This window comes from Bos mutus, chromosome 13 (genome assembly GCF_027580195.1).
Source record: "Bos mutus isolate GX-2022 chromosome 13, NWIPB_WYAK_1.1, whole genome shotgun sequence".
In the NCBI taxonomy this organism is placed as follows: Eukaryota; Metazoa; Chordata; class Mammalia; order Artiodactyla; family Bovidae; genus Bos; species Bos mutus.
In genome coordinates this window covers 17,781,297-17,795,671 of record NC_091629.1, presented here as the reverse complement: position 1 = coordinate 17,795,671, position 14,375 = coordinate 17,781,297, and the positions used below count along the sequence as shown (strand labels likewise).

At 52.9% G+C, this 14,375-nt stretch overlaps 1 protein-coding gene across 5 annotated transcripts in view; it reads right to left on the bottom strand.

The window, feature by feature from the left end:
• Window positions 1-14,375, bottom strand: part of NFATC2 (nuclear factor of activated T cells 2) — a 160,424-nt gene that overhangs the window by 59,958 nt on the left and 86,091 nt on the right. For all 5 annotated transcript variants that reach the window (XM_070381031.1, XM_070381032.1, XM_070381030.1 and 2 more), the window contains exon 6: window positions 2,270-2,410. In XM_070381031.1, coding sequence (XP_070237132.1) covers window positions 2,270-2,410 — 141 coding nt within the window. The remainder of the gene's footprint in view (window positions 1-2,269; window positions 2,411-14,375) is intronic.

Genomic DNA, 14,375 nt, shown 5'->3' with positions numbered 1-14,375 from the left:
GAGCCCAGTAACTTCTTGCCATTGAGAATAGTGTACACTGTTTCACCACCTGAAAAATAAAGCCTCCTCCAAAACGTGTCAGGATGTGCAACGCCTTGAAACCCAAGACAGCACATGCCGGCCTCAACCTTAGGAAGGAACAGTAACAAACGGCATGAGTTAATGCATACTGAGCACTTGCTGTAAGCAGCTGGCTCTCTGTATCCGTAGGATCCACATTCATGGATTCAACCAACCACAGACAAAAATACTCAAAACAAAAAACAATTTAAGAAAGTTCCAAAACACAAAACTTGAACATGCCACTCACTGGCAACTGTTAACGTAGCATTTACCTAGTACAGCGATTTAAAGTACACGAGAGGAAGTACAAGGGACTTGTGCACTCTCCAAGTCTGGTATCTATCAGGCTCCTGGCACCGATCCACTGCAGACTCCGAGGGACAAGTGAACCGAGCATTTACAACTCTTAACCTCATGACCACCCTATAAGGTATGACTGTCACCATCCTCGTTACATAGAGAAGGAAACTGCTGCCCAGAGAGGCTAAGCAGCTTGCCCAAGGTCCCCCAGCTAGGAAGGAGGAGGACTGGGCTTTGAACACAAGCTGTCCGGCTGGAGCGCGTGAGCCCTCGCCTAGCTGACCAAAGGCACGAACAGGAGGCGCGTCACGGAGACACTGCAGTTCAGTTCAGTCGCTCAGTCGTCTGACTCTTTGCGACCCCATGAATCGCAGCACGCCAGGCCTCCCTGTCCATCACCAGCTCCCGGAGTTCACTCACTCAGAACAGCACAAAGTTGGAAGCAGCCTCACGCCCAATAGAGGAGGACGGTTCAATAAAGGATTGGACGCCACAGGACAGACGCATCACACCCACCTACACGTCCGCGCTCCTCCTCACGACATCATCACAGCCCTCACACCCGCAGGGCCTGACCGTGAGCCCCACTTCACGCCATTTTTCTATTGCAGCGGCGTTGGCAAGCCTCTTTCAAATCATGTGCCTCCTGCCGTGCTTCCAAGATGTGAGGAAGCAGTTCTCACACCCTGGACACGGGGCAGCCCATCCCAAGAGCAGGCTCTGTGTGAATGTGGGAAGCAGCCCCCCGTCAGTGACGGCCCCTTTCAGGGCCATCCTCAGGGCAGCAGACAGACAGACATCAACTCGCCTCTGATCTGACCTGAAATCATGTCCATAGGAAAGAAAAAAAAAAAAAAGCTCAACCTAGCACCCATAACTATCAAGCCAATTATATAACCTGATATTTTTCCTACTTCAGACCATGGTCTTTTTAACACGTCCTCATTGGTAAACACATTCACAGATGGCCCACATTAAGAAAGGATACACATGTCCATTAAACCTCTCATAGCAAAGGTGTACAAAAATCAAGTACTAATTCAGTACAATTTTTTAAATTAAAAAACAGGGCATTTCCGGGATGGGTTGAAAGCACTACTGGCCCAGTACTGGTGGAAGTTTCCAATCTGTAAGTTTCCGGAAGGTGATTTGAATTCTACAAAGCAATATGTACTTAAAGCTCTCAAAATGACTACCCAAAATCCCACACGGGAATAAACCCAACATAAACAGAAAAGATATGCGTGGAGTTTCATGTGTAAGAAGACTACTTAATTAGTCCTACAAGTACAACCAGAGAGACCGCAGTATTAGTTACAATAAAAATATAAGCTGCCAATGTTTATTGACTTACAATATACCTGGTGTTGTCATAATTACCTGACATGTATTAACTCGTTTAACCCACGTGAAAGCCCTATGGGGTAATAACTCTTGTTATAATCATTCTATTCATAAAGAAACAGAGGCACAGAAAAGTCAGGTAATTTGTCTAGGATCACAGAGCAATCAAGTAGCAAAGGCAGGATGTGAACCCGGGATATCCAGGGGCTGGAGGTATGACGTCAAGCATGTATGATTAATCTTTGTGCTCTTACTATTCTCTGTTTGGTAAGTCTAAAATCTGAAAGAAAAAAAAAAGGTGTCTCCTTATGTGTAAAAAATAATTAAAAAAAAAAAGAGTTGGGGGTGGGAAAAGCCTTCTCATCCAACCAAACCAGCCAGGATGAGTTAAAATACACCATAGGACATTCAGGCAGCAGTGGGCCAGGTGGATATCAAGGTCACTGGAGACAAGGAAATCTCCCCGAGTGAGTAAGGAAAACGCTACACAGTGGGATCTAACCCCCCAAACTAAGAAGAAAAAGACGGTCACTTTCGTACGGCGCTCGGAAGGCGCTCTGACCTGTGGTCTTCTCGGTAAACACGACTTTGGACTCGGCCGTGAAGTTCTGTCCCGTGAGAATCATCTGCTGGCCGCCGTACACCAGGCAGCTGTCGATGTCTTGCCTTTCCACCATGGGCAGCTCGTGGGCGGACCGCTGGGCTGTGGGCGAGAGAAAAAGACGTCGCTGTGATGACGGGAGACACCCACTCGGAACCGTCCCGAGATTTCACGGGACACGATGCACTCTGCCCACCTCTGTCACTTGCTGTCACTGCAAGCGCGCAACCCTCACCCCTGGCAACCAGCGACTCTGCGAATGTTATGTTCTTGTCAACGTGCCTGAAGTCTTTGGGGCTAATTTTCTCCTAACAACAAGTTTCATTTTCATGACTCAAGAGACCGATGCCTATTCTCCTTTTAGGAAGGAGAGGAGAATACGAATTTGATTTTTTTTTTTTAGTAAAAGGATAGGCAAATCAACCTTTTTGTAAGAGGTTTCCTTTGCTAGAGTGCACGCTCTTCTACACTTGACGGCAGCCACACACAAAGGGCTCACGCACGCAAACTCGAGGGCCTAATTCCTGAGAGTGTAGGTGCCTTGGCCTCTGAACTCATTCGCCCCCATCCCGTCTCTGACCACATTTTCTAGCACTCCCCCTCGCTCACTCCCCTCCAGTCACACTTCTAGAATGTTCTCACCATCTCTAAAACACACACAGCACACTGCCATCTTTGAATGCTTGCACTTTCAAGCCCTCCTCTCTGGAAGGCTCCTCCCCGCTTGCCAGCACGGCTGCCTTCCTCACTTCTGGCAGGTTTCTACATAGATGTCTCCTCCTCAGAGAGGCTTCCTTGCCCCACCCTTGCACCCTGCCCCTCCCAGCTAACACAGCAGGACCACCTGTCCATCTGTCTGGCGGTGCCCCCCCCACCTCTTTATCCTGCTCCATCCTGCTTAGTTCATCCCCAGAGAGCTTTCCACCTTCAGAAACGCTACCTGTAGCGTTCTTGGTTCCTCTGCATTTCATCTCTTCCCCACGAAAACATAAGCCCAAAAGAGAGGAGCATCGCTTTACGCATGCTGTGAGCCCAGGGCTGGGCCCAGGGCCCAGGACTTAGCAGGGGGTGCTTGAGAAGGATGTAGGGATGGATGGATGGATGGAGACAGGTGTGGATACAGATGTATCTCAATATATCTTGAAACATATTTATCTCAATATCTCAATATCCTCATCTGTATCTGCAGTGAGTAATGGGACAGACTGACTGTTTAACTACAATGATATACTTGAATGCTCACCATAACCTTCTAAGGCAAAAAGTATAATGAAATTATATGCCTTCCGGAAGAAAACGGAAGCCTAGAAGTCAGCTATGGTGATACTGAGATTTGACCTGAGCCCTAAGAGCTGGCCTGCCCAGCTCCAGAGCCCCCTCCTTTAGCCCCTCCATTCAGCCAGTTCTTCTGGAGGGTGGGCTGCAGGAAAGAGTGAAGACCCTCTCCAGATGCCTGCCCTGGGCAGGGTGGGAAACAGGTCCGGCCGACACAAGGGACCATCCCCTGGGCCTCGCCTTGGCAGCGTGGGCCGCGGAGGCCGGCCCGCCCCCTGGGTGAGTCAGCCTGAGCTCCTGGCATCCTTCCCAGAGCCCGAGGACTGGGCAGAGGGCCAGCCCTCTCTGTGCCAGGGGCCGGCGGACCGCCCCCTCCGGGAGCCATGGACGCAGCCGTGTGAGGCCCTAGGCGCGGGCCTAACCCTGCCCTCCCGGCCGGCCTGGGCCTCCAGGTCCAGCACCCTGTCCCTCCTGCCCTGGAGCCACATTGAAACCCATGCCTTCAGCGGCAACCGTGCACGCGGCAACCTTCAAGGAGTCTGCTGTGGATAAGACACTCCCAGACACTCTACGTCGAAAACACAGCCCGGGACTCTCAGTGACCTCCCGGCCAGTATCTCCCCATCCCAGGCTCAGCCCAGGCTCTCTGTTCCCAGGGCCAAGCCAGCCAGTGTGGTTCTAAGGGGCTCCCAGTTATGGGCACATATTAAAAAGGCCTCTCAGCAGGAGCTGCTAATTTCTCCCACATGGGCTGGGTTATTAATCCTTTCTTTCAATAGAGGAGTTTTGTGTGACTTCCTAATTGAGCTGCCATCAATGGAGATTTATTAGCAGTGAAAACAGCAGTCACACCGCCTAGAAGAGCAGGTCCCGGCTTTTCGGATCTGCCTTGGATGTGTTTCGGGGGCGAGGAGGGGCTTTTGGTCCCAGGGATGGATGGGTGGGAAGGCCTCAAGACCCATGCCGCCCATTCTGCAGGTGGAACGCCTGAGTCATCACTCTCGGGCGAGCTGGCCAAGGGCTCGCGTCCAGCCAGGCTGGAGACTGGACGTGGCCATGGGCTCTCAGCGCTGGGCGGGAGGCTGGCCCGGCCAGCTGCTCTGTGAGTCACCGAGCACTGCTGTGGACACAGCTTGGCCATTTCCTGGAGCAACATCACTGCTTCTCCCTCCAAAGCCTCGTAGGTTCAGGCAACCAACTGATCCTCCTCTGACCAAACCTTCATTTCCCACCCCTTCTCCTTGATGCTTAGTCCTCAGTCGTGTCAGACTCTTCGCAACCCTGTGGACTGTAGCCCACCAGGCTCCTCTGTCCATGGGATTCTCCAGGCAAGAATACTGGAGTGGGAGCCGTTCCCTTCTCCACAGGGATCTTCCTAACCCAGGGGTCAAACTCAGGTCTCCCACATTGCGGGCAGATTCTTTGTCTGAGCCACCAAGGAAACCCCTGCTTCTCCTTACCTGAACGAAAACCATCTTTTCTAAAGAAAATGTACAGACAAGAGTCCAGCCTCGCTTCCTGTAAGCTTTTATCTGAACTGTGGTCTTGCAACTCAAAGTGTGGGCTACATCCTAGGAACAGGGTTGGGGGTGGAAGGTGATATTAGAGATGTAGAACCTTGGGCCCCACCCCAGTCCTACTGAGCCTTGTTAAGACTCTGCAGCTTAACGAGGAACCCAGCTGACTCTTATGAGCTGTCAAGGGGGAGAAGTACTGCTTAACCCTGGCTACACATGAGCATCACCTGGGGGGTCGAAACAAACACGACATTCCAGCCCTAATGCTACCACTTTACAGACAGACAGACATGCTCAGAACTCGGCTCCATGGAGGGGCAGCCCCTGCCCAGGTGAGGCTGCCACGTGGGACCGTCCTCGGTCTCAGCTCAAGTCCCCACCAGGTGACCCTTTAGGGGGCTTCCCGACTCGAAACCTCACTTTGCCAAATCGGAAAAACGGGGCCATCGGCAGACCCATGCCACAGGCTGTTTGAGGGTTAAATGGGAGAATTCACAGAAAGCATATTTGATTTAATAAATCCCAGCCGGGAAAGCAAACAACAGGATGCGCTGCAGTTCCTGGGGCGGTTGCCCTGTGTCAACCGATACCTGTGACTGTGTCCGCGTGTTTACACGCAGTACTGCGCTCATCGGCGCGGTTCCTGCTGGATCCCGACCCCAAACCCAGGTGTCTTGGCCCTGAGCCCCAGCATTTTTCAAAGTGGGGTTCCCGGGTCACCTGGTTGGGGGAGGCGCTTAATAAAAATGCAGCCACCCAGGCCATGGCCCTAACCCTGGGCCCCGGCGTCTCTTGGAGGAGGCTGGACATTTGCATTTTTACAATCTTTCCAGGTGACCTGTTGCACACACTCTGCTTGAGAGCCAAGCCCCACACTTAAAAGGCCACCTGAGGACCAGGGGACCTCCTTCAGGGGAGGCCCTGCACCCTCAGAGAGCCCAGAAGCAAAGCAGAGGAATCCAATTAGCCTCTGAAAGAGGAAATTGAGGAGAGGCAAACAGCAACCGAAAGTGCCCTCCCGGGGTCCACTTCCTTCTCCCTCTCTGAGGGCTACTCACTGGGGTGACACCGTCACAGAGGCAGGGCTCCCCGCAAGCCCACTGGGCCTCCCAGGCCTGCATCACCACCCCCGACGGCCCCCACCAAGTCCCGTTTGGCTCTTCAACCATCAGCGGGGCCAGCCCCCCAAGCCCCCAAGCCCTAGAGTGGTCTAAGCAAGCCGTGGCGGGTCAGCAGCTTAAAGCTAAGCCCACGGCCCACGTCTCACCTGTGGGCGGAGGCCAGCCCCTCTGCTCCTGCTGAAGCATCGCGGTGGCCCTCGAAGCCGGGAGACGTCCCCAGGCTTGGCTCCTGCCCCTGGATTCTGGCACGTCATAAAGTGGCTTGGGGCTCCTGGGTTTTATGAGCTCTGAATCAACAGGGCGCCGCTGGTGTAGCCCGTATGGGTGTTTACTTTCACTAGCAACAGTGGCTGACGGGGAGTCGAGCCGCGGCAGCAAAGACTAAGTGAAGGAAATTCACCCCAGGCGGGTCCTCCAGGTCGGCCTGGACAGGGAACACTGCTGTCTGTCTGTCTGCCATTCTCCGTCATGGGGCTGCCTGGCCAAGAATGCTGGAGAACCGCAGGGGAGAGGAGAGGCTGGCCAGGGAGACCAGGTATGCAGTGTAGGTGGCATCTGTTAACAACTGCAAATGGTTATAGCTGCAGCAGAGAGTGCCTTGGATCCCAGAGACTTCTCATACACATTGTTCTTTACATTATAAAGCACATACATAATGAGGCAATTCATGGTCACGGGTCAAAGGAAGGATGCCGACAGGTGACTGCCTGAGTCTGAAGCCCAGCTCGCTGATATCTTAGCTTGGGGAACCTTGGGCGAGTCATTTCACCTCTCCGCGCCTCTGTTTTCTCATCTACAAAATGGGAACGCATCACACACTGCTGACCTCAGAGGGCTGTTTGCAGATTAAATGAGCTGGCGCACGGGAAGTGTGTGGTACCTCGTCAGAGCTCTGTGAGCGTCAGTTCTGTTTATTTTTATGGCTGAACTTCATGAGACCACAGAGCAGGAACGATTCCCATTCTGGTGCTGAGGGCGCTGAGCCTCCCAGAGGAGGAGCTCCATGCCTGGGAGCTCACAGCTACGGCAGGCAGGCCGGCAGAGCTTGACCCCAGACTGTGGGATTCCCCCACCCAGAGGGACTCCTTTTTAGTAAAATGAGGAAGACTCAGTGGGAAAGCGGCCAGCCAGCCTGAACCGGGAGGCCCCCCGCCCGCCACGTCAGTCTCACCCGGGCTCCAGCACTGACCATCCCCCAGCCGCACAGCCCTTCTTGCTTGTACTTCGGGCCCCTGGCCTTGGCCGTGAGCCTGGCCTGGCCCGGAACGCAGTGCTTCGGCCTCGCCCGGGAGGGCGGGGAGCAGGCCTGGCAGACGGCCCCTCAGGCCCCTACCCTGGTGTTGCTGGCTCTTCCCTGGGAAGCGGGAGATGGGGACAGGGGAGCTCAATTCTCCCTGAGTGGGGGGCTCACCTCTGGAGGGGCCTGTGAGCACCCACAGTACAGGGGTGGGGTCCACGGCGCTGAAGACCGCCTTCCAGCTCTGGGCCTCAGCAGGTCTCAGCTTTCTCATATGGAAAATGGAACACGAACCCCGGCCCTGCAGGACTGGGACCTCCCCTCCAGACCCCGCAGCGTTGTCCTCACAAGGAGCCCCAAAGGATACTCCCATGGGTCTCCAGTAACCAAGACCCTTCCGGGGGCTCTGCGAATCCCCACGTGACTAGTGAGCTCCCTGGCCACTGAGAGACCCAGGCAGCCACAGCAGAGAACTGGACAAGGGCTTTAACCCCTAGCTCCACCCTTGCCAGCCATGTGATGAGCAAATCGGTTAGCCCTTCTGAACCTCAGCTTGCTAGATACAAGCTCAGTCTTTAAGATGAGTCTGCGAGGCTGGGGGACTTCCCTGGTGGCCCAGTCCAGTGGTTAGACTCCATGCTTCCAACGCAGGGGTGTGGGTCTGATCCCTGGTCAAGGAACCAGGAGCCCACATGCTCCACGGTGTGGCCAAATTTTTTTTTAATGATAAAACTTTTTTTAAAAACTAGAAACATAGAAGAAAATCTTTGTGACCTTGAATCAGGCCAAAAAAAAAAAGTGTTCTGAGGCTATGATGAGGATGGAAATGAGTTAACATACATGGCAGCTGGGGGCACACAGCAACTCTTCAATACAGGGGAGTTTCACCTGCCCCACCCCTGCAAAATGAGCTTGGTAAAAGGCCACAATCCCAGGGTCAGGTAACCCTGTCAATCAGCAGAGAAGCCACCCCAATCCTGGGCTCCCCAAAACCGAGCTTTCCTGTAATCGCCACCCAGCCAACCCATAGCAGATAACCATCTGAGCTCTGCCGAGCAGCAGGGTTGCAGCTTGCTGCCAGCTCCCCTAAAACAAAGTGTTTGCTGAGCCCCCGTACCTGCTGCCACCTGGGCTGTGTGCTCCTGGCAGTGACACAGGGGCAGAGAGAGGCAGGTAACATGTGCTTTGCAGAGCGTCGGGGACGGTTGCCGTGGGGGCGGGACAAGCCATACCACAAGAGAGATACTGGGGTCATTCTCCTGTACTGATGCAGATATCAACATTCTTACCAGCCCCACTTTACAGATGAGAAGACTGAGGCACCGAGCACTAAGTAACTTCCCTGGGACCAAACAGTGAGTGAGCAGCAGAGGCAGGATGTGAACCCGGGTCCCCAGTCCTAACCAGCGGCCTGCTGCTGCTTCCCATCACGTTGGTTTCTGATGTTTCTGAAACGTGGCTCCTTGGTCATTGCTTAAAAGCCACCTCAGGGAGGCGGCCTGGCCTACCTGCCCTCTGCTCCATGCCCTGATGTCCTCCCAGATCTGCTGCTACACTGCCTCGAAGGAGGCGACGCAGCATGGAGCTATGGAAGGGCACCCACAGCCCCCTGAGGGTCGCTGAGCTGGTCTCCAGTTTCTATGAGAGGATTAATCAATCAATCTGTCACTCCTGATGGAGCTCAGCCTGGATGTCCTGGGATTCAGCGGGACATGGACGTCACAGTTGGCTTGGCCCCTTACTAGCGGTGTGACCACAAGCAATTAGCTTGACCTCTCTGTGCTTTAGATTTCCCGTCTGTAAAATGGGAGTGGATGCTGAGTTCCTAGAGTTCTCACAAGGATTCAGGAGCAACGGAGAAAGTGCTCGACACAAAGGGTGACTAATAATTGTTGCCTGTCCTTCACCTCTTCCCTGTCTCCCTCATCTCCTTTCTTCCTTTGGTCTTCAAGTATTTATGAGCATCTGCTCTGTGCTAGGCGCAGTGCTAAACAAATTTTCCCTGGCGGTCCAGTGGTTAAGACTCCACGCTTCCACTGCAGGGGGTGCAGGTTCGATTCCTGGTCGGAGAACTAAGATCCCACGTGCCGCACTGTGAGGCCATAGATAAATAAGTGTGCATGTGTGCTCAGTCACTCAGTCAAGTCTGAATCTGTGACCCCATGGACCGTAGCTCACCAGGCTCTCCTGTCCACAGAATTTTCCAGGCAGAATGGAGTGGGCTGCCATGTCCTACTCTAGAGGATCTTCCCAACCCAGGGATCAAACCCACATCTCCCGCATTAGCAGATAGATTCTTTACCACTGAGCCACCAGCGAAGCCCATCATGACATTCAGTTGTTTGAAGTCTTGCCAGCCTGTTGACTGTGGGTTTTCCCCACTAGAATGTGACCTGCGGGATAGCCAGAACTTTGTTTTGTTCGTTGCTGGATCCCTAGTTCCTAGCACTACATGATATACTCCCAAAGAAGAAGGGGGCAGCAGAGAATGAGATGCTTAAATAGCATCATCGACTCAAAGGACATGAATTTGAGCAAACTCCAGGAGACAGTGAAGGACAGGGCGGCCTGGCGTGCTGCAGTTAACGGGGTCACAAAGAGTCAGATATGACTTAGCGACTGAATAGCAGAAACAACAAAATATGGTTTTAATTGCAAGAATAACATTAAGGAGCCCATAAGAATCATGTGGGTCATTCTGGCTTCTGGCGGGGCAGATGGACAAGACAGCATCTCTGATTCATGAAGCAAAGTGCGATCAGTTTGCCCGTCTGGTCTCCCTCATTCTAAGGATTCCCACAAAGCGCTGCCGTGCGATCACCCACCTCCCACGTCAGACTTCGGGAGTGAAGTGGAGGGGAAGGGAGAGGTGGCGAGGGAGGAACAGGCAGGTTTTCTACGCTCTCACTTTCAGAAAACGGCATATGAAATAATTGCATTTCCATATGGAAAATGATGGGACTGGACCTTACTTCACACCCCACACAAAAATAGATCTGAGATGGTTTGTATCCCTAAATCTACTAATAAAAGCCAGAATCAAAAAACTTTTAGAAGAAACCAGAAGAGAGTGTGTCTGCTATCATCAAATGGGCAGAGATTTCCTAAGGGAATGTAAAGAATAGTAATCCCCAAAGAAGAGAATAAAATAAGACTTCATAAAAATAAAATATTGATCCTCTCAATACAGCACAATTGAGAAAATAAATAGGCAAGCTACAGACTGGGGGAAAATATTCATAATACATAAATCTGACAATGCATAAATGAAAATACAAGGGACTTCGCTTATCCAGTGGTTAAGACTCCATTTCCAATGAAGGGGTGTGGGTCCAATCCTGGGCAGGGAACTAAGATCCCGCAAGCCACGCATCGTGGCACAGTCAAAAATTTAAAAAGTAAAAATATGAGTAACCCAATACAAAAATGAACAAAATCTTTGAACTAACACTTTAGTGAAGAAGACATAAGATAACCAATAAGCACACAGATTAGGGCCAGCAACATTAGCCTTCAGAGAGATGCAAACGATGGGTTATGCACAATGAGACACCATCTTACACTCACCGGCAAGACTGTAATTCCAAAGACCGACAGAGCCAAGTACTGGGGAGCATGTAGAGCAAGTGGAATTCCCAGATGCCCTGGTACGGAGTGTAAAATGATTTGGAAAACACATATATTGAAACATACACTTTCCCCCATGACCCAGCAATTTCATTTCTGGGTATTCACCCAAAAGAAAAGAAAGTGTTTGTGTACAAGGGCCTTGAAGGAGAATGTTCACAGCTGCCTTATGCATGATCCTCAAACCCCGGAAAGAGCCCAAATGTCTACCAGTGGTAAATAAACAATTGTTACATTCACACAGTTGAATACTGTTCAGCAATTAAAAAAGAGAGAGAGAACCACCAAGTCACGCAATAACAGCACTGGATCTCAGAAAACATCCTGCTAAGTAAAACCAACCAGACAGAAGAGGCCACGCTGTACTAGCCCGTGACACAAAGTTCTGGGAGAAGGAAAGCCCACGGAGGTGACGGAAACCGCAACAGTGGTTACCTGCGTGGGGGGCTGGGGAGGGGGCGATGGCTGTGGGGGAGGAGGAAGCCTTCAGGGGTGGAGGGAAACGCCCTTGATCTTGCTCGAGTGGCGGTCACATGGGTGTGCACATCTGTCAGAACCCACCGCGTCTGCGCCATCTCGCGCATCTGAATTACACCTCGGAGAGAGAGATTTGTGCCACAAGAGAGACACTGAAAACAGTGTATGAGAAAAGCCATTTTCTAGTCCACACCTCGTACCCACACCCCCAACTCCTGCAGAATGAGCAAGGGAGCTTGCCCTCTGCGCGGGGCGGGCCCGGCCCGGTGGGGATGGCTGTGGTGACCAGAGAGGCCCCTCGGCCCGCAGGGAGAAAACCCAGGGAGGCTCGCCCAGGACGCGCGGCGCGTCCACTCTGTCTCCTCGCTGCCCTTCCACCCCGCCGAGCAGCCTGGGGATGCTTGTCGTCATGCTTTCAATTTTTCAACAAACATTCTAGAGTCAGCTGCTGTGTGCCAGGCCCTGACTGACACCCCACTGGTCCCTAACCCTAACTGAGAGACTGACAGGTAAATTAGGTGTCAGCAAATACAGAGGGGAACCCTGAACCCTGTGGGGTGTGGGCAAGATTGCCCTTTATGGGGGCCTGTCTAAACAGGGGCTTTGGACAAACGAGGGTTAACTGAGTAGTGAAAGGGTGGGGGAGGGCCACGGCGGTGGGTGTCTAACTTCATGGGGGTGCGGGGTGGAGCGAGTCAGAATCACCGGGCCCCTCTAAAAGTCTCCAGGCCCAGACCTCCCTGCAGACCAGCTGAGTCAGTTTCTGATTCAGATGTGGGCATCGTATTTTTTCTTACAAGTTCCCAGGTGATTCCAACACGCAGCTAAGACCGAGAACTAGTGTTCTGGACAGAGGGGACAGTGCAGGCAGAAGCCCGGGAGCAGGAGGAAGATCCCGGCGGATCTGGGAACTGCAGAGCAGAGAGGAGAGGGAAGCCGAGAAAGCTTCCCATCCACCCCGAAGTCAGAATTCGCCCTCGTTTGAAAACGGAGCCTTCCACGATGTAAACGAGGATGCAGACGAAGTCATCCTGGAGTGGGGATGCTGACACCCAATGACAGTGACCTCACAGGAGTCAGAGAGGCGCGTGCAGAGGAGGTTGCATGAAGACGGCGGCAGAGACTGCAGTGATGTGTCTACAAGCCGAGGAATGAGGGTGACCACTGGCCCCCACCGGAAGCCAGGAGAGGGGCCTAGAACAGTCTCCCCAGAGCCTCCAAGACGGGACCACCCCTGCCGACATGCTGATTCCAGGCTTGTGCGCTCCAGATCCCTGAGAATCGATGTCTGTCGATGGAAGGCTCCCCAGCGGTGGTATCTGGCTTCACCCGTCCTGGGAACTCACACAAGACGGACAGCATGGGTCCCTCCATCACAGGGAACCTGCAGCTGAAGCTGAGAGCTCGGAGCAACCCGAGGGGAAGGAGAACTGTCCCACGTGAAGGGGCCCGACGCGGGAAGGCTGCCCACAGCTGCAACCGTGTGGAGGCTTACTGCTGGGCAAGGCAGGGCGTTCCCTTCTGACCTCTTCCACGTTCTCCTGCGAGTGGGAGGAGGGTTATCTGCCTGGCGAGGGTGGGGGTGGCCTCCAGAGCTTGGGAGACCCAAGAAGGTTCAAAACAGTCTCTCTGCTGCGAAGAGGGGAGGAAACCCAAAAGACCTCCTTGGCAGCACCGAAGAGCAGGTGGAAACGAGGCTAGGGAACAACAGGGCGTCTGTCTGGGCACAGGTGAGACATGGCCTCAGCCGCGCTGGCCAGAAAAGAGACGGAAGGACCTGCCTTTCCAGCAAGTAACTCCGCTTTCTAAAGAGTGGCCTCCAGGGTCTTGTTCGATACTTTTCCACTAGATTCTGAGAAATCACCCTTGATCCCTGAGCCATCCCATAGTAAAGATTCCTCCAAAGTCAGTAAGTTAACCCTGCAAATCAGCAGCAGCCCACTAACTGTTTTCCTTACCAGCTCACCTTCCCCGAAGAGTGTGCATGAAGTCAATTAGTGAAGAAATATTTATAGTACATACACCGTGTCGATACAGGGCTTCGCAGGTGCTGCCAGTGGTGAGGAACTCGCCTGCCAATGCGGGAGACGTGAGCCATGTGGGCTGGGTCCCTGGATCAGGAAGATCCCCTGGAGGAGGGCATGGCAACCCACCCCAGTAATCTTGCCTGGACAATCCCATGGACAGAGGAGCCTGGTGGGCTACAGTCCACGGGGTCAGAACGAGTCAGACACGACTGAAGAGAACTGGCGTGGACGCTCGGTGCTGATCCATGTCATGGGCTGTTTTGTCAACAAATTTTGTATGCACCCCTAAGAACCAAATGAACGGGGAGCCAATTAGCCCATAGATGTTGGCGAAACTGCCAGGTGCCGATCCAGGAGAACAGAGCAGAGGAGGAGACAGAAGCGGCAGAGGATTCTGTCTCCCTTTGTGAGAGGGAAAGCAGTCCACCAGTAGCTCTGCTTGGTCTTACCAGAAGGGCGGGTGTTACAGAACCCAAAGCAGGCATTTCAGAGAACTAGAAAGCTGGAGACCGAGTAAAAACGAGTGCATCACCTTACCAACAAAGTCTCGGTTTCTTTATCTGTCAAAGCACAGTAGGTGAATCACTCAAATGCATTTTTATGAGAAAAAAAAAATGCTCTGTTCAAAGTTCAAACTACTTTTTAACACCCTGGGGAGGTGCGTGCAGTCAGTGACGATCCTTAAAAATCTCAGGCTGACAGGAGATAAAGGGACTGGAAGGACCCAAAGATGGAGAGGGACGGGGCTCCTGTCAATGGTCCCTCCGGCTCCCCACCTTGCTGCAA